Here is a 27735-nt window from a genome sequence, read left to right on the forward strand (position 1 = left end):
TAGAGTTGATTTTTTCTTTTTGTTAGAGTTGATTTTTTCTTTTTGCTATGCTTGATTATTGATGTCGAGAGAGATGAAGCAACATAGAAAATCAACCTTATTGACAGTGTAAAACCTGAGTTTTATATAATTGGATCGGGTCACTTACTATTTTTATAGTAGGATCAAATATTGAGTTCAATCACCACCACCCCCAACCACCACCACCACCACCCGGGTTTTCTCGTTCAAACTCGGATCCGATCCAGGCAAGATTTACCATTGAGTTCATTGCTTTGTTGAAGCTCCAAATACTCCCTATATGTAATTCCATGGTATGCAATGGGATGGAAATCAGTGTCCACCAACTCTTGGGAAGGACTTACAACTTTATCAAGTGGAGGTCCATGAGATGTTGCTATGGAGATCCTGTTTGCTTTGTTGTTCACCATGGCTCGGTGTACAACACTCTTGTATTTGCCATTGGTCAGTATCTGCAATATACCATAACAATTGATATTACCAAATGCGAAAAATAATTTTCCATGAAACAAATTAAATCAGAAGCACATTTGTATTACATGGAAAACACATTTTCAGAAATGAATTTTATACACAAATCTTGTACAATCTTGTCTATTCATGTGACTTTTCTGTTTTTGTGCTCATAATAATATGACCGTCTACAAGTTATATTCAGTGTGGTGTTTGTTATAACTTCAACTTGTCATAGTGCCAACCTATGATCAAATCAAAGTGGGATCAACCTTGGTTATCACCAAAAGTGATATTTGAATATGCCCCAAAGTAGACTTATACCTCAAAATTGTATTAATTATACCATATATACTTCATTTCATGGATGTTTTTGTCTGTTTTATAGTATTTCATCATCAAAATTAAAAGATATTGTGAGTTATAAGAATGGATTTGCAAAAGTTGAAGTGAGTGGGTGTTCGAGATGTGTAAGATGAGTAATCTAAATCTATGAATTGGGGTAGTCAAATTATAAGGAGTGAGTTGATTTACATATATATCATCTACATGTATATAGAAGAAAAAGCAGAAGTTAATATTCAATTGAATACTGTGACTTACATGTGCTGACGCCCTGGACTAGACAACTCTCCAAAAATTACATACCATCTGCATTCTCACTTTTCAGTCGTTGGATTTAAAAGTTGAACCTGAACCATTTCTCATAGCTACATTTGGTTGTAATTAATACTATTTTGAGGCATAATTGATCATTTTACTTAATTCACCACAATGAGGTGTAACTAACGTTATTTTGGAAAGTAATCAGAAATCACAACAAAATATAACCAATTTTAATTTGATAATTTACTAGAACCACCACCATAATGACAGGTAACCAAACACTACAATACTTCTTCGTAACCAAACACCAATTTAAACCTTACTACCATAATAGCATGAGAAAGGAATGTAATAATATATTTACCTCCATGTGATCTCCAGTATTCACAAGAATGGAATTAGGAAGAGGATTAATAGGGACCCACTTGCCATTGTGTAGGACTTGAAGTCCGCCAAGCTGGTTCTGTATGAGGAGGGTCAATAAGCCGTGGTCCGAATGAGGAGGCATGCCAATGGCCAACTCTGGTTGTGGGCATGGTGGGTAAAAATTGACAACAAGAAGTTGTGACCCAAATTCAACCTCCATTGCTTTATCTATGTAGTTTTCTTCCAATCCCAAGCTCATAGATATCCCTTTGAGTAATTCACTTGCCACATCCCTGGCCCTTTTGCAGTATTCTTGTGAAATTTCTCTGCAAGAATGCGACATGGTGTTGGGACTTTTTTTGAATTTTAATTTTATATATGTAAGTAATTTTGTATATACAGACTAACTCAATAAGAAATGTAATTCATCTAGTAAATGAGAGTGTGAGCTTCAGATTTTGAATAACATTTTGATATTAAGAGGTGAAAATTTAACAATTATGTTGTAGGCATAGAAAGAAGTGTACAAGATAGACATAGACAGTGGACTTCATGCCCATTGTGTCGATTCTCTGCACTTTTTTGTATCCATAGACTTTATCACAATCTAATAAGCTTGAGTTATACATATTTATCATTTCTTTCAATTCTTCCATGTTTCAATCGTTCAAATCCCTTTGCCCCTCACTCTTCGAGAATCAAAAAGATCATTTTTAAGTTTGAATTTGTTAATTTGGAATTTGGGTTCTCCTACTTCATTTTTATTTATTTATTTTTTTTTTGTCTCAACAAATCATTTTTTTTCCACAACGGCATGTAATATCTTTCTATGGGTTCGCGGGTCTCTTTATTAAAGCCTATTTGTGGTGCACAATTTTGTAAAATGTAGGTTGTGGTTATGATTGATTTTTTGATTTTATTTTCTATTATCGTTAATGGCAGAATCATTACATATACGCTTCGTTTGTCTAGGCAGAAAACATTTTATAAAAAATATTTTTCGTATTTTCTAGTATTTGGTAGAATGAAAAATGAAAATCAACGAAAAACATTTTCTATGGTCAATAAAAAATAAGTCTATGTGAACATAAAATATTTTTTACTTTTAGAAACCAAAAAATATTTTTCGGACTAAAATTTTACCAATACCACCATCACCACGAACATTGCTATCACCTTCATCGCCGCCCCGCCACCATGCCACAACCTCTGCCCCCACTATCACTCCACCACTACCACTACCAAATATAGAAAAATGTTTTTCTAAAAAATGTTTTCTAAAAATTTTTTTCCGTACAAAATATTTTCCACATAAACAAATGAAGCAATAGCATGCCCGGTCTGTAATATCTTATTTTTGTAATAAAAAATACTAGGTTGAAATATCTATATTAATTAATAATACTACAAAATACACTTTATTCAAAGATTGACCTTGTTTGGTTTGTTTTTCAGAAAAATTTTTAGGAAAAATTCTCTACAAACAAATTTTCAAGAGTAATCAAACCAAACAAATTTTTCTAAAAAAAAATTCAAAATTTTGTTTGGTTACCTACTTTCCAAAATCACTATCTTTCATAGATATCAAATCAATCACTTTTTTTAAAACTCTCTCCCCAAAATAATTTTTCAAAACCATTTCTGAAAAAAGGCAAATCGAAGAGGTTTTCGTTCTTTTTATCTCAAAAACTACTCTACAAACAGTTTTTTTTTTTGTCGGTCCAAGACAACGTCCCTTGCAGAGATCATCAATGTGTTTTGTTATCCGTTTTAAATAAGAGACTATAATCTGAGAACTTATCCCGACTTCCCAAGACAAATTCCGTTTAATTCAAGACTCACACAGCAGGAGAATATTAATCCCACACCAAGTGCTGGTAACAACAACTTGAGACTTAATTTCCTAAGCAATTACGCTACGCCCAAAAGGTGGGCTCAAGAAATTTTGAACTTGAGACCTGGGGTCTTAACCTTCAAACAGTATTTACCAAGTAGGCTACATTCCTTGAGTAAAGATTGAGTTCTTACCCAACAAAAATAAATAAATAAATAAATAAATAAAAAATGTCAATAAAACGATGCCATCAATTCAAAAGCACTTTTTATTTATTGTTATAAATATAGCTGACAGAATTCCATTGGTCTCATTCGGGACCTTAAGATAGATTTTGACCCCCATAGAAGGGAAGAAGAAGCTGCACAGGCTTAGGCCTTGTCTGGGGTATACTAATAAGTATATATTTTTTATTTTTTTATTTTTTTTATTACATCACTTTTTTATTTTTCTGTATATTTTTTCATAAAAAATTAAAAAATACATTTATTTAGATCATCCCAAACCACTCCTTAATGGTAATTAGTTGGATGGAAAAGTTGCTTAGGCCCAATTTAAATTGTATTGAGAGTTGGTTGTCTAGACCAGACCTCCCAACCTTTTTTTTGGAGTATGATGTAATTCTTTATGTTTGGGCTTTATTATCAAGTTGTCACAAAAAATTAATTAAAATTTTACGACAACGATAAAGTGTAAAACATAGATTTAAAAGTATAAATTTTACTAATTTTTTTTTTATAAAAAAATCATTAAATACAAAAAATTATAAAAATTCAATATATTTTTAATTTTGTATTTATTGAATTCCTTTTAAATTTCTTCACAAATATTATGTGTTAAGTATATTTAGATTGTTGGGATAGTTTAATTTAGAGTTAATTAGTTAAAAGTCCTATTTACAAATGTTATGGTAGATCAGATCCTATTTAAAATTGTTTGAACAAGTTTTATTTAGTAAAACTAAGAATATTATCAGTTTTTTTTCTAATTTTTAAAACTAAGAACATAATCAACTTCACATAGTAATATTTCAGATAATTGTTTCACTAATTGATAAAAAAAAAGAGGAGAGAGTATGAGATTAAATGTTTTTGACCTTTTACTTATTTATTTGATTTAACTATTCAATAAAATCGAGAACATACAAAATAGAAAACATGAACAGTTTTTTTCAATTTTAAAACTAAGAACAGTATGCTTAGTTATCATTTTTCAAAAACACTTTTCAGAAAATTCTACTTTCTTATTTTTCGTGTTTTTTTTTTTGTTTTTATTGATTTTTTAAATATTTTAAGCAATTTTTTTTTTTTAATTTTTAGACATACCTAACATAAATATACCTAAAAAGTAAAAAAAAAAAATTGAAAAAAATCTTTTAAAAATTCACAAAATATCACAAATACAAAACAAATACGAGAATTCAGTACATTTTTTGTATTTTTATATATTTATTAATTTTTTAAAATATTTTTTCACAAATTTTTTATTTTTTGGATACATCTAAGTAAGGTGCATCTAAAAAAGTAAAATAAATGTTTAAAATTTAAAAAATATTCACTAAAAACAAAAAACACAAAAATAAAAAAACTCAGTTTCCAAAAACTTAATCCAAAAAACTCAAACCAAACATAATTTTTTTCTTTTTTATAGTTTTTTTTTTCTTCAGTTTTACACATCAATGTTCTACCATCATGCTTCTTTATAAACACAAATTTTTTCAGTTTTGCACAAATAATAATTCAATTTTTTCAAAAAAAAAAAAATCTTTTTTTTTTTTTTTTTTTGCACATAAATTTTTTTTTTCAATTTGAAAGTTGATATTTTAAAGTTTTGAATCAAAATAAATGTCAAATCATCATGTTCATTTATAGTAATCATAAATGATGAACAATCATTGTTTGAAGGATAATTCCGACTATTAAAAATTTAATGGAATTTAAAGATTCAAAAAATCGTAGTTAGAACTTAATGGAATATAAGTTTATAAATTAGAAATTGTGTGTAGATACCCTTTTAATTTAATGTATTGCTTAATTTAATTTAATTTCATTTTCTATCAATTGACAAAAAGAAAAAACGAAAAAAGAGTATATTATCCATCTAAATTTTTTTTGACTAAAATAAGAATTTTTTCCCCCTAAAATCAATAAAACATGAAAAAAAAAATAAATTTAAAAATTGTTTTCGAAACACAAAACCAAACAGAATGAATCATTTTTTGAAGGAAAAAGAAAAAAGTGAAGGTACCTGAAGCAGGCTGGCTTATTAGGCGAATTGACGTGGGGATGAACATGAACCTTGAGATAATCCCTCCAAAACAATGACTTATCAACAAGGACATTAAAGCTTGTACCACTCCTTATTGGATCAAATAATTGCTTCCCGTTGTACTCTCCCTTTTCCTCCTCACTCATATCAAAAAAACTTTTACTTGCCTTCACCATATCATCCATCAACTTCTCTTGCACACCATGATTGATTACCTAAGAATGCAGCCACTCAAGCTTCGAAAAAAAAAAAAAAACAGATAGAGAAGAGGAACGAACTAATATCCACTTTTAATTATGTGATTTTTTTTTTATGTGGAATAATAATAATTATTATTATTTGGACCAAGGTGTTCAAAATTGTTTGTTGGACCAAGGTGTTCCAACATATATATAGAATGGAGCTGATATTCTCACTACAAGAAAAGATGGCTATAACAACGTTTCTTAGACAGCGTTTCTTGGACAAACGTTGTGAAAGACGCGTTAAACACACGCGTTAGATTAAAATGCACCCATTAAACACGCGTTTCACTTTATAACAGTGCTCCGTCTCTCATTTCTCTTTCCGTCTCTATCATTCTCTCTCTATAGTTTGCTCTCTCCGTCCTAGATCTAGGGTTTTCTTCGTCTCTCTCATGCTTCTTGAGAGATTCACCAGTTCGATTACGATTGGTTGGTCAGATTTAATTCTAAATCCATCGATTCTGGAATCGATTTGGTTGAAATTTCCAGACGATTTTTTGTTTTTCTTGATTCTGATTCTGATGATTTTGCAGAGGAAGATGGACCGGTTGAGTTGCACGAACGCGAGGTTACGAGACTGAGGAGTGAAAAAGGATCGAGATCATGGATCGGGATCGAGACAGGGATCGAGACCGAGACCGGTCGAGTCGAAGCAAGAGGAGCATGAATACTGGGTTTCTGGTAATCCTCCTAAGGTCTGGTCCTCCCGTCGCTACCGCCCCTCGGGTCTCGTCCTCTCTCTCTCTTTTTCTCTCTCCCCCTCTATTGCTCCATCAGATCTGGTCTCAAACACATGACTCACTATCTTCCTCACTCTTCATACTGGATTTCGAAATTTCTTATTCAATAACATATGTTTCAGATACAAGATTTCTCATTCAAAAATATGTTTTGAGATTTGAAATTTCTTATTCAAAAACATATGTTTCAGATCTAATAGAGCTTTGGGGATGGTATATTTGGAAAACTCTAGTGGTCTATCTCTTTCAGATTCGAATGCTTCAACTGGAGAGAACTCTCGCAAAACTAGACAACTAACTGAAGGTTCATATCTATCTCTATCTCTATCTCTCCACTGTAACTTTGAATTAATTCTTTCTTGCAATATGTTACTGGTTCTGTAAAATCCATGAAATTCGGTCAATATTGCTTTATTTACTTTTCATTCCTTGTTTCCTTTTTCACAACCGGCTTAATAATCTCGAAACTGCAATTTCCAGAATCAGCGGAGCACTTAAACACAGTATCAACCACAACCAATGGCACAGGAGATCGTCATCTTGAGGAGAAAAATCCAATTAGGCAGGTGACCGAACAAGGGCACAAACCTGTGTTAACCGACCAAAATGAAAACAGGGAGCAAGAAAATGTCAAGGACAAAATGGGGAAAGTGGGGGTCTCTGAGGATACCTCCACCTCCACCTCCAATAATGCTGCTGTGAACCTGGTAAATCTTTTATTACTAGATTCATTCTGATTTGTTGTGCTGCCATTTTCTCTCTTCGTGTCAGCAGGTGGCAGAAGATTTTGCTATCTGCATTTTGGTTATTATATATATATATATATATATGTAGTCAATTGGATTTGGTGGTTGCTTGGATGATTTCATCATCTAGTTCCTAATTATTTTTTCAGTGTGTAATGGTCCTCTTGGAAACAATTACTATTCCTTTTGAGCAGTTCAATTTAGCTGATGCCAGGTGGTGTGGAATCTCAAGTTTGACAATTAGAATATTCTTAAGGTATGGATTCTGAGAGCCAATGCATACTTTGTGCTGAATTAGTTAACAAGAGATTGTCATGACCATGTTAAAGTGGTAGGAGTATATGACATACCGTAGCATGTGATTTGACATTATGCAAATTTATAATTATGAGTAAAGCCCATAAACCTAAAATTACTTACGTGCTCCAGGCTGTTGAATTTACCATATTATGCCAGTGATTACAGGGTTTTTGGATTAAAATTCAACTTTTGCATCAATAGTTAGTTTTCCATTAAATTTTCAACCAACTACCTTCCAGTGTGATCTACATCTGGTTCTGTATGATTGACTTGGTAAACTTGCTACTTATTCTAGGGTGGGGCGGAATTGTGTTATTCAAATCTTGAAAGATTGTTATATTTTGATTTTGTACTTTAGGAAACAAAACTTGAGAAACAATCTGCTAAAACCTCCGTCAAATTTGGTGCGGGAGAACCCATAAAGACCCAAATTGAGAAACAAAATGATAAAACAGTTATGCCATCAGATGCTCGTGTTCGGCATCTTAAAGATCAGCTTATCCAGGGAAGGGTGTACCTTTCCCTTACAGCTACAAGAAACAATCCCCACTTTATAAGGGAGCTTTGGCTACGGATGAAGGAAGCTCAACGATCACTTGGGGAAGCAATCAAGGACTCTGAACTACCAAGGAAGTAAGTCTTCTCTCTTTATATTGTTGTTGCCATTTGCTTGTAAAGTAGTCTAGCTTCGGGTCCACAAGAAGCAGACCTTGTTTCTAACGCACTTGACTGCAAAAACACTACCTAAAGGTCTTCACTGTCTTCCCTTGCGCCTTTCAACCGAGTACTTTAGTTTGAATTCTTCAGAGCGGAACTTTCACAATCAAGAGAAACTAGAAGACCCTAGGTTGTACCACTATGCACTATTCACAGATAATATATTGGCAGCAGCAGTTGTTGTGAATTCCACTATTTCTCATGCAAAGGTGTGTGATTTGTTTGCCTGTGAAAATTTCACTTGCTCATTATGATAGTCTTAAGAATTCTAATTTTTCTTTTCCTCAGCAAATAAATGAAGTCTAATCAATCTTATCTTTTGACGGCCCAAACTTCGTTCTTCTAACATGTCATTGGATTCTTGGCAGGACCCTTCAAAACATGTTTTATGGACATCTCAAATGTAGCATACTTACTGGCCTTCTCTTATTCATGGTGAGATTCTGAACTCTCTAGTATTCTATGGCTATTGTCTGCTAACTATACAGGACAGATACACAACTAGATGAAATGTGCCTGAAATTTTCTTTATGGACATCTCAATCCCATTTATTTACATACCAACTAGTCCTTATTCATTTGACTTTTGAGTCTTGAGTTCTTGCCAATGACTGTATCATAGGAATGTATTCTTTTTTTTTTTTTTTTTTTTTGATCGGCAAAAGAGAAACTTCATTGATGAAAGACAACCGAATTACATCAATAAAGAAGAGAAACCAACAAGAAGAAGCTCCAAGTTGGTGAGAAACCAACAAAACAAGGAAAACAAAGATAAAAAAACACAAAAAAAACTGCAGAAACTTGGAGCATCAAAACAGCACCAAAAACCGAACAAGCTCACACCAAAAACTGAGACCAGTAGCACAACTAAGAATCACCCTTGTACAACAACTTACAGTAGCACTAACTGAGACCGCCAAAAAACTGAGACCAGCAGCACAAACTGAAACCACCAAAAACTGGATCTTCTGGCACAGATTTCTTCACAATCTTTCCTATTCCTAGCCCCCTAATAATCACCCTTGATAGCACCTTACTGTTTGACCTTCCCCTCTTTGATGATTCTCTTTTTGTCCTTACGCTCTAGGTCCATGATCTTATTTAAGGCTACATCCTCTTGACCATTGAAGTTGATACCAAGAGTTTTCCCCAATTGGATGGTAGCTGTGGCTTCTTGAAGAAGGTAATTATTCAGGCTTGATTCAGACTCAGACAGTTCCGACTGTGCAATTGCTGCTGCTGCTGGTCTATATATGATAGATTTTGAGGTGGGTTTGTTGACAGCTTTGTACCCATGGAGTCTGGAGAAGGTAGTAAAACCCTCTAGGTGGGCCTTTTGTTTCCCTTTTTTCTTTACATTTCGAAGAGGTTTTGAGATAGCAGCTGATTGCCTAATATGGCCTGAATGGTTTAGGCACAAAGCCAAGAGCCCATTACAACCAGGTTTAACATTACAAGGCTCAATAGGCCTGGAGAAAGGATCACTAACAAGGTTGTTGCTAATTGATTGGGCCAGATCCACTTCTAGATTAATGCCAGGCTGGAGACCCTCTCTAGACCCACTAAAGCTTTTCATAAAACCCTGTGTAAAGACTTGCTCAACACACCTCTGATTGCCATCATTACTTTTAGGACTGTGCACAGGCTCTTCCAGCATCATTACCTCTACATACGCTCCCTCCTTGCTGCAGCTTTCTGAATCCAACTTTGTCTCCTCAACTACAGTGCTTGCCTTCTTTCCAATTCGACATGCAGTAGGCTCCTTCCTCGGTACTACCTCATTGGTGTATACCAACTCAGCAGCAAGCTTGTCACATCCTGCTGCCACCTCATCATCATCTTCATACTCCCTACAGCCCTTCTCTAGGAAAGTCTCTGCCTCTTGACTAGAACAAAGAACATTAGAACTACAATCTTCCATACCATTAAGCTTCATGATGCTAAGATCTGCACTATGATCATAGGAATGTATTCTGCATTCATGACATTGTATACTACTCAATTTTTAACAAAGTATCTGGTTGTGCATTGGTGTAACTGGTTGATTCACTTATTTCAATGAATGGAGGTTTTTTGCACCTTCTCTGCTTCCTCGTGCATCCGTGCATCCGTCTCCACTTTTATTTTAAATTTATTGAATGTTTGTAGACTTGAGGCCACCAGGCACCAAGCATTCCTTTCCTGAGTGTGCTTTTTTTTTTTTCCTTATTATTATTATTATTAATTTTTTCTGTTGTGCAGATGAATAACAGTCCCACAACTGGCAGTGTTACAACTACTGTTGCTGAAAAGCAGCGACTAGCAAGTCTAGTCTTGCTTTCAATTGTAAGACGTAAGTCTCTTGCAACACTCAAAACAGTATTCTGCGATTTTCTTACCTGTTTTATTACTCTTTCCATCGTCATCTGTGAGCCTACTACCACTATCGGCCACCTCTATTCCTCTCTCCGTCCCTCTCCTTCACCTTTGACCCTTGCCACATATGGCCACCTTTTTGGCATACACGAAACTACAGAGGCATGAGTAAGTCATAGACCTATATATATTTATTACATTATTGAGAACACAAAAACATACCAGTAATTGTATTTGCAGGAAATGGAATATACAAAACATACAAACCCTCATCTCAGTGCATAAAATTGAATGCTTTGCAAATTACATTCTCTCTTGAAATATCACAAACCTTGGGGGTGAAGGAGACAGGTAGGTAGGTACACATTTTATGCTCTGCTTGACTGTCAAATGTTCACACAACACAAAACACATACAAACCCTCATCTCATTGTCTATATGCTTTGTTCTTTCTTTATTGTCCTACTCATTAATTTTTGTTTGGATCATCATAGTATGAACCAGTTGAAATCATTAATGAGGAACAGATTTCAGTAATAAATCAATATTTATTTTGCTAGTTTGAAGAATTGATCTCTGATATATGCCCCATTTTGAAAGGGCAAAAATTAGATTGTATTGTTTTCTTGAATTGATATCTACTGAGGCATGTATGTTCTCTCCAGATGAAGAAATTTTAGCTAGAAGGCAACTTCCTCCTGAATGCCACCCTGAACTTCATACAGATTATGATGGTCCTTCACTCTTATGAGTAAATACATTTATGTGATGAACGTGAAGTTTTTTTTGAATGTGGGTGTTTGCAGGTGGTGGAGATGAAGAGTTTTAAACCTGTTTTTTGCTAGCTTTATTATTGGCAATAATTATAATTTGCTAAATTTTTATTTATTTATTTTTGGGTTAGCTTCTCTATTTTTTTGACCGATTCCAGTGTTTTTTTGTATGAGCTTTGACCCATGAATGAGTTTTCCAATATTTTAATGGTTTTATTAACATTTTTTGTGGGGTATGGTTTGTGGTTAAATATAAATAGTTAGGAAATGTTACAATGTTCTTGTGTTGTTTGTCAAATGTAAAATTGTAGTCATTTGGAAGAGGAATTAAACTTGTTTGGTTTATTTTTGTTTATGTGCTTCTATATAAGAATCCTTAACTTTCAGATTTGATCTTATTTAGCTAATAGTGCAATTTGACAATTAAATCCGTATTTTGCTAAATTTTTGTTTTTTTTTTTATTTTTTGAGAAGCATTATTTTCAGAAATGAAAGTAGCTGATATTTTTTTCCCCCATAAATAGCAGTGGATTTCTTTTTTTAAATAATAAGGAGAAAAGATGGCGTTTTTGAAAAACGTCACTAAAGCTAGTTATATGACGTCAGCGTTTAACTGTGACGGATTTCACGTTACGGATGTATAAGAATTTACAACGTTTTAAAAAGCGCCGGCTAACGTCATTAGTGACGTTTAATAAACGTCATAAACTTAAGACGGCGGCCGTATCTGCGACGATAGTTATAAACGTCACTTTATCCTTTAACGGCGTTTTTATGACTTATAGTGGCGTTTTTTAAACGTCGCTAATGGCCAAAATTCCTGCAGTGTCTTCTCCCAGATTTAGCTAGCAAGAAAATTAAAAAATACCATAAAGAATCCCCAGTCGCGGCATGCGTTGCCAGTATCTTGGATGACTTTGAATCGTTGATCAGGATCACCAGAAGTTAGTAGGAAAAAATCAATGGTTGGGATTGCTTCTTCTTGGGAGAGGACTGTATCATCTTCTTGACTCGAGGACGCAATAATAAACTTAGATGGAATAGCTGACTGATAAAAACCTGAATGAACGAGTCCTTTTACGCTATACATCTTGTTGGAGAGAAAAGAAACAAGAAACAAGAAACAAGAAACAAGAGAGAGAGAGGGAGAGAGAGAGAGAGAGAGAGAGTTTGGGTTGGGATAGATCTAGGTAAGTTTGTTTGCAAGAAGAAAGCAGCTCTGGCTTTAAAGGCGATGAGATTAGTTCACGGCGATTAATTGGGATGCGCAAAAATTGGTTCGAATACTTAATTATAAGAAAAAATAGAAAATATTTGAAATTTTAAAAAAAAATTTCCATAATTTCACCTCTAATAATGTGAAATGATTAGTTTCAATTTTTTATTTGTCACATACTTAATTATACAGAGTTCTACTCCCTTAACACGTCATTAAAACTACAACTAGGGTGATAAAATAGAAAAATGTAACAAAACTCAATGCGACGGTTAGTGCCTTGATAGATTCCTAGAATGGTGGCTGGAACCATGAGTTTCTTACTCAACAATTTCTGGGTATTGATGTTGAAGCTATTCGGCGCATTCCTCTTTGTCCAACATTACCTTCGGATAAATTGGTTTGGCACTTTACGTGGAATGGAGAGTTTTCTGTGCGATCGGTACATCATTTGTGTGTGGAAATGAGCCACTCAGACGGCCACGGTGTATCCTCTGATGATGGCATGTTAAAAAAATAGTTTTGGCGCACTCTATGGCAGCTTCGTATTCCGAATAAAATCAAGATCTTCGGCTGGAAAATGTGTCTTGGGTTGTCACCAGTTCGGGCAAACTTGCGGAAACGCCATATTGTGAATATGGATTTATGTACGTGGTGTGGAGATGAGGTTGAAACAGTGGGCCTGTGGAGATGAGGTTGAAACAGTGGGCCATTGTTTTCACAATTTTTGGTTTGCGATGCAAGTTTGGATGTCTAGCTCGATCTTTATGGTTATCAACTCTATCCCTATTACCAATTGCTTTTGAGTGGTTTTGCAATCTTATGGCCAAGTATGATATTGAGCTGATGAGTTTATTTATTACTATTTGTTGGTGCTTATGGAATCATAGGAACTCGGTTATTTTTGAAAATAAGCAGAGGACTGTGGATGAGGGTGTCTTTTGCTGAGAAGTATGTAATAGAGTATGCTCAAGCCGAACACCGTAGTCAAATTCCAGTGCATCGAGTGCGGCTTCGATGATGGCTTGTGCCAAGAGAAGGTGTCTTTAAATTGAATTTTGATGGATCGGTATGGAAGGCCCAAGTGGTTGCTAGTATTGGGATAATTGTTCATGGCTATAACGGGACGGTTATTGCTTCTATGGTCAAATTCCTTATTTGGAGAATGTTGACTGTATGGAACCCTTGGGTGTGGTCAAAGTGCTTCAATTTCGGTGTGATTTGGGTTTGCGTGATATTCAACTTAAAGGCGATTTTATAAATGTTGTGTATGCAATTCAGGCAAAGGCGGATAATTTCTCTTGTTATGGTTATTTGGTGGGCGTTACTCAGGCACTTCTTTTGCAATTCCATTCATCATTAGCTTTGCATGTATATAGAGAAGTCAATTATGCGGTACATTATCTAAGTAGGTTAACCTTTGATTTTGATTCATTATGAATTTGAATGAAAAAAGTTATTTCCTCTTTAATGGTATTGGTGGCTTTTGAGGTTATCTTAAATATATAAATATATGAATTATAAAAATTATTAGGGAAATTTGGCTATAAACCCCCTTTACCTTCCTTTCATTGTTAGAAGGACTAAGAAAAAAATTATACTTTCTAAACCCCCTCATAATTATAAAATCTTGCATAAAGGATAAAATTTATTATTTAAATATTTTATCAGACTATTATACCCTCACATATACACAATCCAGATACAAAATTTATCTTCTCTCTCGTCTCTCACTTCTAACCCTAGCTTCCTCCATGGCCGGAGTTGTGTCATTCCTAAGTTCCGACGATCTCTCTCTGCATCTTCTCAACTCTCCTCCTTCAACTCTCCTTCAACTGTTCATCTTCTATCTCGTCTCTCTCTTCTAATCTTAGCTTCCTCCATGGCCGAAGCTGTAGAGAACTTACAAATCGCGCTGATACATATATATATATATATATATATATGTGTGTGTGTGTGTGTGTTTGTGTGTTTTGAGATTTGAATTCGAATATATATATATCTACATATTCCGATCTGTAATATATATATATATATATATATCTATATATATGTGTGTGTTTGTGTGTTTTGAGATTTGAATTTGAATATATAGATTTTTGAAAGCTCAAAGTTTTAAAAATCTGAAAAATCTGTAAAATCTGAAAAATTTGAAGAACCGGGGTATGAAAAATTGAGATTTCTCTAAAATTTTCAGATTATAGGCCTAATTCAAGGATTATAGGTATGATTCAGTGTTTTTTAAAGTAAACATCGATTGATTTAAGGATTATAGGCCTGATTCAAAGCTCAAAGCTCGAAATTCCATCGATTTTTCAAAGTAATTTTACTCTGGTTCTATTGCTCTGTTTTTTTCATTTGACAGAACCAGAGTAAAATTTTATTTTTATACAGAGTAAAATTTTACTTTTAGCTTCAGAGTCTTACAGTTTACTTATTTTTCAGAGTAAAATTTTACTTTATTGCTCTGTTTTTTTCATTTGACAGAACTAGAGTAAAGTTTTACTTTTATACAGAGTAAAATTTTACTTTTAGCTTCAGAGTCTTACAGTTTACTTATTTTTCAGAGTAAAATTTTACTTTTATACAGAGTAAAATTTTACTTTTAGTTTCAGAGTGTAAAATTTTACTCTCATTCAGAGTAAAATTTTACTTTCATACAGAGTAAAATTTTACTCTGAAATACATAGTGAAAATGTCTTAATATGAGAGCTGATAGATATGAGGGTAATATAGTAAAAGAAACAAGTTTTAAAATATCAGGGGGTTTTGAAAGTACTTATATAATTCTTATCATTTTGAAAGAGAAATTAGATAGTGAGGGGGCTATGACCAAATCCCCCAAATTATTAACATTATTAACAGGTAATATAAATTTACCTTTTTACCCTTCAAAAATATCTGATGAAAAATAAGTAGATAATAAAACAATAACCATCGTCTGTCCCACTTCACTTTCAATGATGTACCAGATATCGAAATGACAATACAATTGAAATATATTACAAATAATTCACCATTCAAAACCCTAAACACATCTTACAAGGCAGACCTCCAGCCTTGTACAATCACAGAAGCAATCAAAAATATGAAGCACATGCAGAGAAAATAAACACAACTTACAAAGCAGACCTCCAGCGACAGCCTCTTTTTTCTTCCAACCACCATCACCGACCGCCTGTTTTCCCACCGCCATTGACCGAAAAACCACCCTACTACAAACTTTTACAGCCTTCCCTTTATGGTCCGCACAAACAGAAAATGAAAAATTAAATTTTCATAATTTTATTTGCATATATAACAACCAGAGAAGCTCTATAAAGGTATCATAGGAGGGAGAATTCATCTTCTGTTTTGCAAATACCTCTTCCGATCCCTTTCATCGATTGCCTCATCTTGCCCCTACCATTCATTAAAACCCTGCCCCCCCCCCACCATCCACCATTGATTGAAACCCCCCAATAGGCTGATGGCCACTCTGTGTACATGGTCGTCAAATGCATCCCACCATGTATTTCTTTCATCTACTTAAAAATTGAAATTCTGTGATGGTCACATTTGTACCGCTATTGCAAAAGATAATCAGTTAAATATTTTTTTGGTTTGGATGAGATATGAATAATTATTTGTATGTTATATATATAGATCTGCTCAGAAGTAAAAATACGAAATATTTTGTACAATATTATTGGGGTAAATTACAAACACACCCTCTGAGATTTACTTAAATTATAAATTATTTTCTGTGATTCTAGAAATTATATTATGTCCCTTACGGTTTTTAATTTCTCAACAAATAGGTCATTTTATTAATAAATTATTAAGTTAATTAACAGTTTTTAATAATGTTAAAATTTTATTTTAATTAATAATTCAAATAATTTTATTTTTGTATTGGTGAACAATTAGAAATTTCACTTTTTTAATTAATTTTGTTAAATAAAAATTTTTGACAGGGTGATACTTGTAATTTTTCAAACCACAAGGGGTAATTCGTATTTTAAGCAAATCTCAAGAAATGTATTTGTAATTTACTCATATTATTGTATACTATTAGAATTTTCTATATATATATATATATATATATTAATTTTAGCAATTTTTATTACATCTCTTAGAGCATCCACACAAATCTCTTTAAATTTTTAACAAAATTATAACTAAAAAAGTCATTTTTTTAATTTTATTTTAGCTAATCACTCACTGCATCAAACTCTCTATTGTAATTCAATCTTATTAAAATATTTGTTATTTTTTTTTAATTAAATTGATGAGCTATAGCCAAACAATTAGTATTTTCATTTGTAAAGGTAAAACTGGAAGAAATGTAAAAAATAAAAATAAAAAAAGCTGTTGACCGGTTGATCGGGCAGACATCTGGCAACACACAAGTAGCGATGAACAGTACCTCACTTATTGTAGCGAGATATTGTAGCAAACACAAATTTTGACGAACTGCAAACGAAACTGATAGAGATGATTTTTTTAAATTTATATCATTAATTTAGTTAAGAAACAATTTTGACGAATTGTTTGGGTGTCAAAAAACCTTTTCTCTCTCTAAAAACTTCCTCCCCAGGGACACTTTCTCTCTCTAAAAACCTCCTCCCCAGGTCTCACTTTGGGCCGGCCGGCCGTCGCATTTGGCTATGGCGGTCGACTGGCCCAGTTCTTTCTTGTGTTTGTTTGTTAGTTTTCCCTTTAATAAACTTGATTTCCCCATCTTTTCCCACCTTGGTGTGCTTTGTGGGTTGCTACAGATTTTGCTTGGTTTTTTTGGGTGTTTCGGTGAACGTTATGGATGTTCACTGGGTCGGAAAAGAGGACGATTCAGATTTGGCTAGGATGTTCATTCGGGTGCTTCTTTGCGAGTGGAAGTTTGAGGGGTGTTCTCTGTTCAGATCTATGGAGGTGTTTCGGTGCTTTGTTCGGGAGGAAGCATAAGTGTCGAAGTTGATCCATATTTGTGTAGGATTTCATTCATGCGCTCCTATGCATATGGGAGTTTGAGGGGTGAACTCCGTCTAGATGTGGGATGGTGTCTCAGCGGTTGTTTTGTTTAAGAGGAGGTCGGCGTTGGGTCGTCAATATAGGGGCGGTGGATTAGCTTCAGCAGTGGGTGTGTTTTCGGTGATTGGGTTACCATAGAAGTGGAGGTGTTAGTAGGTTTTGTTCGGCTGTGGCAGTGGGTCTTGTTTCCATAGGTGTGTCTGGCTTTGGCCAAGGTAGCTTCGGCCATGGTTGTTTCGGACTGAGTTATTACAGGCATAACTACCAGCACAAGGTTATGATGGATTTTACTTCAATAGCTTTCATGACAAAGGCCAATGAAAGAAGGACCAACATTGAAGTCCGGCGGAGGGTGTGTTTCCGCCTTGGGTGAGCCAATAGTGGGTGAAGTTCGGCGGAGAGGTCAAGCGTGGGTGAAGTCCGACGGAGGGGACGGACGTAGGAGACACAACAGAGTTGTGCCTTGGAAGTAGTGGGCTGTGCCTTGGGAGTTGAGGAGTGTGCTTATGGGTGCTACAGTGCCTGCATAGGTGAATAAAATATTTGGATTGAATAGTAGAGTGTGGTTTGTTGAAAAGAGGAGTGCACCAGCTTGGGTGTTGAAAAAGAAAATTTTAATTTGTTGGAAAAAGGAATACGGGAGCAGCTTGGGTGTTTTGGTGCTGGTTTTTGGTTTTGGGTTGTGTGGGTTGAATTTGTGGGGATTCATGCATTTTATTTTCTAGTTAAGTTCTTCTTAACTTTTTTGTTTAAAAAAAAAAAAAATCGTGAGGCTAAGAGGTTGGTTGTATGGATGCGAGTAGCAGTAGTAGGGGTAATTTGTACTTTTTAAATTTCTCTCGGTGCATGTCATCTTCCTATATTTTTAATTTCATGATGTTAATGAAATTTTTCTTTGCTGATAAAAAAAAAAAAAAAAAAGAAACAATTTCAACGATTCTAATATTGATCCTCGTTGGTACATAGTGCAATTTACATTTTAGTCAAAATCACATCAAAATTATGTCTACTTTAAAACGAATAATTAAGTACTGGAGTGTGGAGCATTTTCATCGGAGATCTCACGACCATATATATATTTTTTAGATGGTGGGGGTCTAGCAATATTAAGTTTGTGTTTGATTAAAAAAATTTTTAAAAAAATATATATGTGAAATTAGATGAAATATAAATATATTTTATTTATATTTTACTTATCTTTTTTCTTTTCATTTCTCTTTCTTTTTCTAAATTTCTTCTTAAATCTCTCAATCAGATAGAACCTAATAACTTATTAGAGATGATTTACACCTCCTAGTGGCTATATGAAGGGCCTGAAAAAAGATATGATATGAGCTCTCCTCAATTTCTATCAGATCCGATGCCTTTTCCTTTTTTTTTTTTTTAAAAAAAATTGAACAATATTAATTTGGATGTTAGAATTAGTATCATCTGAAGAGGACAAGGCGAACATCTTTAGCATGAAATCCATACAATAATTTAGCTTTCGAAAAAAAAAAAAAAATCTAGAGAGACAAGGTGTTCGCGTCGGTTTAGTTTTTTGTTTACGAAAAAAACAAAAAAAAAAAGTTTTGGTTTTTTGGGCAAAAAAAAAAACTTGTTTTATTCATATAGTTCCACTTTCAATATGAATGGAAGAAAAGCTAGTATTACAGATGAAAGCATGGATTTTTTTTTTCTTGATTGGCGAAAGTTTATTGTTAGTCGTTACCTCTTCCTTAGGACTAAACCTTTAGAAAAGTCATGGTGGCTAACTGATAGCAAACAATTAACGTTGCGTCAAATAAACTTGAATTATAATGGCACCGTGATGTCCAGCAGCAACAACAAAATTGAATTGACATATGAAAAATAAAAGGTTTGCAACAACAATGGATAATGAAGAGATATTGTAAATATTGTACTTGGGTTACAGTGTATTTTTTCATGGTTGGGAATCACACACATATAAGTATAGAGAAGTATATGTTAGAAATTGTCTTCCTAAAAATCAAATTGTGGGGGTTGTTTCACACACCTGCATACACGTTTGAAAACAGATTCCCTATAAATCAGATTGGGGGCTTTGTTTCACTTACCCAAATCTTCAACCATTTATCCATATTATAACAACTCCCTTTTATGAGAAGACAATAATCGCGTTGCCCTCATCTACATAAATATCTCATACTAAGCAGGAAAACACTTAATAGTGATTTGACCAAATCAAACTACTTAGTCAACTTGGTCAATCACATCCATTATCTTGTTTTGTAAATAAAATAAAAAACTAAATAATAAAATGTTAGTCAAATATAAAAATAAATTAAAACATTATATATGAAAATATTGAGGGCTATTTGGCCACTCAAGCCAACATCTCCCACTTGGCCAATAGACAAAGATATTCTGAACCATTTTTAGTCCCCGTTGAATTCACATGTTTTCTAAAATCATTTGTTGCAATAGCTTTTGTTAGGGGATTTGCAACCATTTCTTTAGAAGAAATATATTGTATAACAATCTCATTTCTTTGAAACATATCAACAGCATAATGATATTGGTGATCTATGTGTTTTCCCCTTGAGCAGTCTCACCATATTTTATGCTATTTATAGCAGCTTGGTTGTCACATATTATGGCTATGGGCTTCTTGGATATTTCTTTTATTTTCAAATCATCAAGCAATCTCTCAATCCAAACAACTTTAGAAATTGCATTACTACATGCTATGCATTCAGCTTCCATTGTACTTTTAGCCACACTTTTAGCCACACATGATTGTTTTCTACTACACCATGAAATTGAACCTCCACCTAGGAGAAATATATGACCTGATGTGGATTTTCAATCATCAATGTCTCTAGAAAAATTAGCATCTGAATAACCAAGGACTTCTAAATTTTCTTTATTATATTGATAGGTTAGTTTGTAATCTTCAATTCCCACTACAACAAAAAAGCACATATGGTGACTAAAAAAAAATTTTCCGTCGCTGAAAGTAGCACTTTCGGCGACTGAAATGGAATTAGTAGTCAAATGTATAGTTATTGGCGACTAAAAATCAATTTAGTCGCCGATTATATGGGTTTTAGCGACTAAAGGTTTTTTAGCAGCCAAAAGTGACGGTTTTGGCGACTAAAAAACAGTTTGGTCGCTGATTATACGTGTTTTGGTGACTAAAAACAATGTGGTCGCTGAAAGTGAAGCTTTTTGGATACTAAAAAAAATTTAGTAGCTAAAAACAGGCAATTGGCGATTGAAATTCAGTTTAGTAGCCAAAAGGGGACGTTTTTGGCGACTAAAAACAGGTTTAGTCGCCAAAACTGGTTATTTTTAGGCGGAACTTATTTTTTTAGCGACTGAAAAATAATTAGTAGCCCAAAATTATAGAATTGGCGACTAAATAATGGATTTAGTCACCAAAAGTGGCCTCAATTTTTTTTTTAGTAAATAATTTATTTTTTACATAAATTATATTAAATAAAAATAATTATTTTTATATGTATAGTTTTGTATTAATACCGGTCAATATACTATATAAATAATATATGTTGCATTCTTATTCATGTGATGTTGTACTGGCATAGTGGGGAGAGTGGGTTGATAAAGGTTTAGAATGTGGGAGGTTGGTTGTTCGAAACTTGGCAACAGCAGAGGTTAAATTTTTTTTTCCTGAAATATGCTTTTGGCAACTAAAATGTGTTGTCACCAAAAGATTGACTATTGGCGACGAAAAGCTTAGTCGGCAAATTTATAAATAAAAAAATAAATAATTCACTATTGGCGACTAAAAGATTAGTCGCTAAATGTATAATTTTCAAAAATGCAATTGACTATTGGCGACAAAAGCTTTGATCGCTGAAGACCTGTTTTTTGCCGACTAAAACATTTTTAGTCGCCAATAACTCCGGTGATCATGTATTCGCGACAAAACCGGCGACTAAAATATTTAGTCGGGAAAAGTGAAAAGTCGACTTTTTTAGTCGCCAAAGGTGCTTTTTCTTGTAGTGTCCTTGAATATATCTTAAAATTCTTTTAACTGCTGCTCAATCTCCAAGATTAATTTAACTACACTTATAGCATAACTAAGGTTAGACCTAGTACACAACATTACATACATAATACTTCCAACAGCTTGAGTAAAAAGCTTATTTTCCATATTTTGTTTTTCTTCACTTTTTAGGCACATTTTTCTTGATAAGATTGTTTTCTTATGGATAGGTGAATTAATGGGATTTGAACTTTCCATAGTAAATCTTTACACAATTTTTTCAAAATATTGTTTTTGAGATAATTTTAATGTCTTTGATTTTCTATCTCTAATTATTTTTATTCCTAATACAAAAGATGCCTCACCTATGTCTTTCATTTCAAATTGACTATTTAGAAAATTCTTAATCTCTTCAATTGATGCAATGTTATTACCAACAATTAAAATATCATCTATATACAAAGAGAAAATATTAAAATTACTCCCACTATTCTAATAATATACACAATGATCATATTCATTTACTTTAAAACCGTATGTAGTTATAGCATTATGGAAAGTGTAATATCACTATCTAGATGATTGTTTAAGTCCATAAAATGATTTCTTAAGTTTGTACATTTTATCTTCTTGGCCTTCAACTTTATAACAATCTGGTTAAACCATATATTTTTTTACTTTTAATTCTCCATTTAAAAATGTTGTTTTAACATTCATTTGAAATAATTCTAAATCTAATGAAGCAACAATTGACATTAAAATCCTCATTGAAGTGAACTTTGCAACCGTAGAAAACATCTTTAGCATGAAATTCATACAATTATTTAGCTTTCAAATAAAATATCTAAAGAGACAAGGTGTTCGTGTTGGTGTGGTTTTTTATTTATGGAAAATATATATATATATATGTTTTTGGTTTTTTGGGCAAAAAAACCATGTTTTGTTGGTATAGTTTTTTTTTTCAATACGAGTAGAAGAAAAGCTAGTACTACAGATGAAAGCATGGTTATTTTATTTTTTTTGATCGGCAAAAGTTAGTTGTCAATCTGTAGATTAGCACCATAGAGAGTTAGTCTACCTACTCTTGCAAAACACCAAACGCTTCCCATCCCCATGACCTGTCCCTTAAGACTAAGCCCTTAGAAAAATCATGATGGCTAATTGATAGCAAACAATTAACGCCACATCGAAAAAACTTGAATTGTAACGACATCATGATGTCTAGCAGCAACATCAAAATTGAATTGATATATGAAAAATAAAAAGTTAAAAGCAATAGATAATGGATAGATATTGTAATTGTTGTGCTTTGGTTGTAGTGTATTTTTTTTCATGGTTGAGAATCACATGTTGTTGGAAATTGGGTTAGGTTTAGAACCCATACCCGATTGAGTCACCCATGGTGGCATGGCCTAAGACCCATAAAGAAAGACCTAGTCAAAGTAGACTTGGAATAACTTATCTTGGGGGAAAAATGTGATTAACCCACTATCTCATCTGTTGAGGCAAATAGAGTTGTGAGTGGTTATAATACTTTCATATAATATAAGTATTATATGGTGAGAATTAATTTTAACTTTATCTGATCAGTCTCCTAGAGTCTTCTCTATTTTTTTTCTCTTTCCATAGAAATGCAGTAGTTCTACTCCACTACTATGAATTATTCGAAGACATCAATGAGGCACATGATTCACCTACATGATCTATGGATTCATTTTGAGCGTAAAGGGTATGCCCAAATCGTTTTATTTCCACTGATTATTATTTCTTATTTTTCCTAAATTGGTATCAGAGCCATTGTTTGGTGTTTTCGTATTATTTGTGCATGAATATATGTATAGATATGATTTGTGTATAGAAATTGAAGTTTTTTGAACTATCTCATCGTCTTAAATTTCATATCTATTGTAGTTGTAACGTCTCGAAATAAATAACAATCGTCCATCTCATAACGTTTCTTACAAATGATCAATAAACTCATATCTAATATTCTATTCATAATCTTGATCGTACAAAAGATGGCATATGCGCGTAGACATTCATAAATCATAAATTCTGAATTTATAGCATATGACATAAATACACAAATTTAAAAGTAAAAGTAAAATCAAGTAATCATATGTCATATTGACTACATCTTTTCAAGTCGATGCTTGAGTACAACAAAATGAGTTCAACTCAATGCAATTAAAACCCAAGTCCTCCAACGTTATGTCCTTGGTGGAAGCATATCATCAACACCTGAAAGTTGTTCTTTACATAGGGTGAGCCAAATCCCAGTAGAGATACTTTAATACAATATATGAATCTTAACAAAGTCATAAGATGATTGCAAATGCATGCCATTTGTCAAACATTTCTCATTTCCATCTCAAAACTATGCAATGCCAAGTTATATATCAATTCAAGAAAATAATCTTTTTATAACAGAAAACAGGGCACCAAATACAGAACACTAGGAATCTCTAGGTACGTGTCTGCTAATAGGCTATACACGCACTACTAAAACCATTTTACCAGTACTAACCGGAAGGATCGACATCTAACCGTGCGGGTTTCTGGATTTTCACCAAAGACACACACGTCAACATCATAATCACAACCACTCCCCCTAACCAGATTCAGTGAGGTATTCACCCATTTTTCTCAAAACAAAACGTTTTCAATGTTTAAGTATGCAACAATACTCAATGTAAAATGTATGAATGATTAGTTTCAATTTACCTAATCCTTATGCAATTTCTATAACAATCAAAGCTATCCTTCATCGATAGCCAAAAAAAGATATTATTATACAACAGATAGTTTTCAACAAAAGATATAATTTCATCATTTTAAAATGGAAGTGATATTACATATCCAATTCTACCTTCATCATCAACATAAAACATTGTTTCATTCTTACAAAACCCAACATCATTTTTTTTCACAAACCAATATCCATAATTTAGAATAAAAACCCCATTTACTTACAAAATCCATTTTAAGTAAAGAAATCCACCATTTTAACACATCTCAATCAATAACACATCCCCACAACCTTTCTCAATAATCCATTTGGAAAATCTCTCTTTTCAATTCAAAATCAAATCCTAGGTTTAACCCAAAATCTCCAAATCACTAGATTTTATCAATAGACAAATAACTAAGGTAAAAATCAAACCTAAGGTTGAAGAAATCTCTACCTCAAGATTAGAAGATAAGAGAGAGTACATGTTGAAGTTTGGCGGAGCCGAAAACAACAATTCCACCGATTAAAACAAAGCCCTCGACGTGCTCTACTATTTTCTCCAAAGGGCTAGGGTACAGAAAAAAATGGATTGGGAGTATTTGGAACTTGAATGTAAGAACTAAAGAGAGAGAGAGAGAGAGAGAGAGAGAGATGAGAGAGCGACAAAATACCCTTTTCTTGGACTGATATACGTACAGGCTGTTAGAGCGACCAAAACACCGCTTAAGAATCAAACACAATAAGTGACACCACTCGAACGACCAAAAACATTGCTCGAGCGTACAATGACTCCCTCTTAGAAGTTCAGACCTGCAAAACCGCTGGAGCGTAAGAAAGACGATTCGAACGAACAAACAAAAATCTGTGCAGAAATTCTCTGAAAAACTAACTCCCTAACCAGTTTCAAATACAACTATCACTCCCAAATAGTCAAACTCAACCAGCACAAGATAAAAATGAAATGAACTATAGTTATGGACATGGATTTCTGGATTCAAAAGTAAGAAATGGGTCGGGCCTAGACCAGAATCGTTATAGTAATCCATATTATTTAGATCATACCTGCAAAGTTTTACAAAAATCGAACGGTTGGATTTTAAGAAAAATAAATATTTATATTTAATTTTCGTAACTTTGACTAGATACTATTTATACATGCTTTGTTTTCATGTTATGAAAATTATATATTTAAAATTCTTATTTCGAGACCTTCGAAATAATATCTTATAGGCTTGATTTTGACTTACGATTGATAAGAAAATTCAAACCCTAATTTTGGGTGAGAGTTGAAGTAGAAAGGCAAATTGACAAGCGCTGATGTCATCACTACATGGGCTGATGATGTTATCATCACACACTGAAGCAAGATTTTGAAACCCGAACCGGACCGGCCGGTTCAACCGGTGACCAGATGGGGTTCCGGTCCGGTTAGCCCTCTTAAACCGGCCAATTGCAAAAATCGGACTATTTATTGAAAACCGGTGAACCCACTGGTTAAACCGGTGAACCGGTTGACCCGGTCATGGGTTGATCGAACCGGTTCGGCTCTTCTTTTTTTTTTTTCTTTCTTTTCTTTCTTTCTTTCTTATTTTACATATATATATATTATATAAAATATAAGAATATAAGAAAATTTTAATTTGAAACTCTTTTTTAAGGGTCTCCTCTTGTGAGGAATCCCATTAAGAGTTTTGATGAAATTATTGTGAAAGTCTTCACCTATTTATAAGAAAAAAATTATTTCAGAAAGACTCAAGAAATCTATGTGGGATTTAATCAAATGTATTGGAGGGAATATTGAAATTTTGATATCCTTCCAAAATTTTTGCTCTCCTTTCAATCAAATTATTGAATTAAAATCATATGGAGGGAATATTAAATATTTGATTTCATCTTCCAAAATTGAAATTAATAATATTTCAAAATATATTATTATATTTTTCAGTAAAAAAAATATTAAGACAAATATTTAAGATAATTTAATATTTTTAATTTATAATTTTATTACTTATATTTTTATTTAAATATAATTTTAATAAATTTATTACGTCACGGTTCAGTTCCGTTTCAGCCATTCCCGTCCACCCGATCATTTTTCCGATTTGTTCACCGGTCCGATTTTTAAAACATTGCACTGAAGTCTTGACGTTGACGCAAGCGCTATTGGTAGCTGCTGATGAGCAAGGGCCCTGTTTGGCTTTCCTAAAATTCAAAATTACATTAATTGGTTGTAGAATATTTGTTATAATTATGATTGAAGCATGACTTATACTCTTGGACTCGTAATTCATATTTATATAATATGTTAAAGTTTCATAACTTTTTGAAAAATAAAATGTTTTTTATTAATAAATAATTCAATATATTTACGTTAAATTTCTCTTGGGAAAGTATGACTTGGATTCTGAATTTAAAATTTTTACAGTAGATTACTGCTATATAATTTTATTTATTGGTATATTTTTTGTATTTTTTTAGATTCTGTAATATTTATTTTGGATTTTCTGTGTAATTATTAATTACTTGTAATTCTAGAAAATTTCCAAAATTTGCAGAAATTATAGAAATATGTCATGGTATTATTTAAATACTGTATACATCATGGTAAGTTCTTTTAAATTATTAAAACTTGTAGTATGTTGTTATTTTAAATAGCATGATTTATTTATATTGGTGAATTTTAATTTCATGATTAAATATTCTAACATGTTTTCTTTTATGAATTACATTGCGATGTTATTATGTGAAGTTAAATATTTTATCATACTTTAGGCATGCCATAGTTAGTGGGAGGTTGCTTGGTTAAGAAAAATATTTGTAGACTTACTTCCGAAAATCAATATTTTTGCACATGAATTAAATTAAATTTTGGATAATTGTCACTTGTGGTCAAAAGTTGATTACAAGTATAACGGATTTTCGATCTTGTGACTTATATAATATTGTCACTATTTAATTTAAATTTTTGCGACAAAATTATATTGTGATATGCTAATCAAATTAATCTCAATGTGCATTTTTTTTCTCTCTAATTGACTTAGCTTATGGAAGTTAATTTGATTGACCTAGACTTAGTAGAGATGTTCAAATAAGAACAAGGTAATCCTATTCTTTAGATGAACAGAAAGTCTTGGAGACTTTAAGTTACACCTTAATTGAGCCAAAGCAAGAAAACATGACTCCACGTCACCATGGTTTTGTTGTCTTGTTTAGCACAATAAAAACTGATGTGTGTGCCATAATTAGTGGCATGCTAAGTAGCTTTGATTGACAAGTTTGAAGTTGTGAAATTAGTAAACTCTTAACAAATTTAGACATGATCTTGATTATTGAACTACGCAGATTGATTTTGCAATTTGACTTGTAATAATGTTGCGTCAT

General features: G+C 33.0%; 2 protein-coding genes across 2 annotated transcripts; one reads left to right on the forward strand and one right to left on the reverse strand.

Moving 5' to 3' along the window:
- Positions 1–51: 51 nt before the first annotated feature.
- On the reverse strand, positions 52–12583 carry LOC114258144 (2-oxoglutarate-dependent dioxygenase 19). Its single transcript, XM_082874244.1, has 4 exons — positions 12293–12583; positions 5528–5763; positions 1445–1772; positions 52–473 (listed from the first exon to the last, which is right to left on the reverse strand). Exons 1-4 carry the CDS (start codon positions 12512–12514, stop codon positions 228–230), a joined length of 1032 nt encoding a protein of 343 aa, XP_082730370.1. The 5' UTR covers positions 12515–12583; the 3' UTR covers positions 52–227.
- LOC114258147 (uncharacterized) lies at positions 6733–8236 on the forward strand. The gene is made up of 3 exons (XM_082873087.1): positions 6733–6837; positions 7014–7240; positions 7938–8236. The coding sequence occupies exons 1-3, from the start codon at positions 6744–6746 to the stop codon at positions 8214–8216; spliced, it is 600 nt and encodes a 199-aa protein (XP_082729213.1). The 5' UTR covers positions 6733–6743; the 3' UTR covers positions 8217–8236.
- Positions 12584–27735: the final 15152 nt, after the last annotated feature.

Source organism: Camellia sinensis, chromosome 6 (assembly GCF_055761805.1).
Source record: "Camellia sinensis isolate YWXY chromosome 6, ASM5576180v1, whole genome shotgun sequence".
NCBI lineage: Eukaryota > Viridiplantae > Streptophyta > Magnoliopsida > Ericales > Theaceae > Camellia > Camellia sinensis.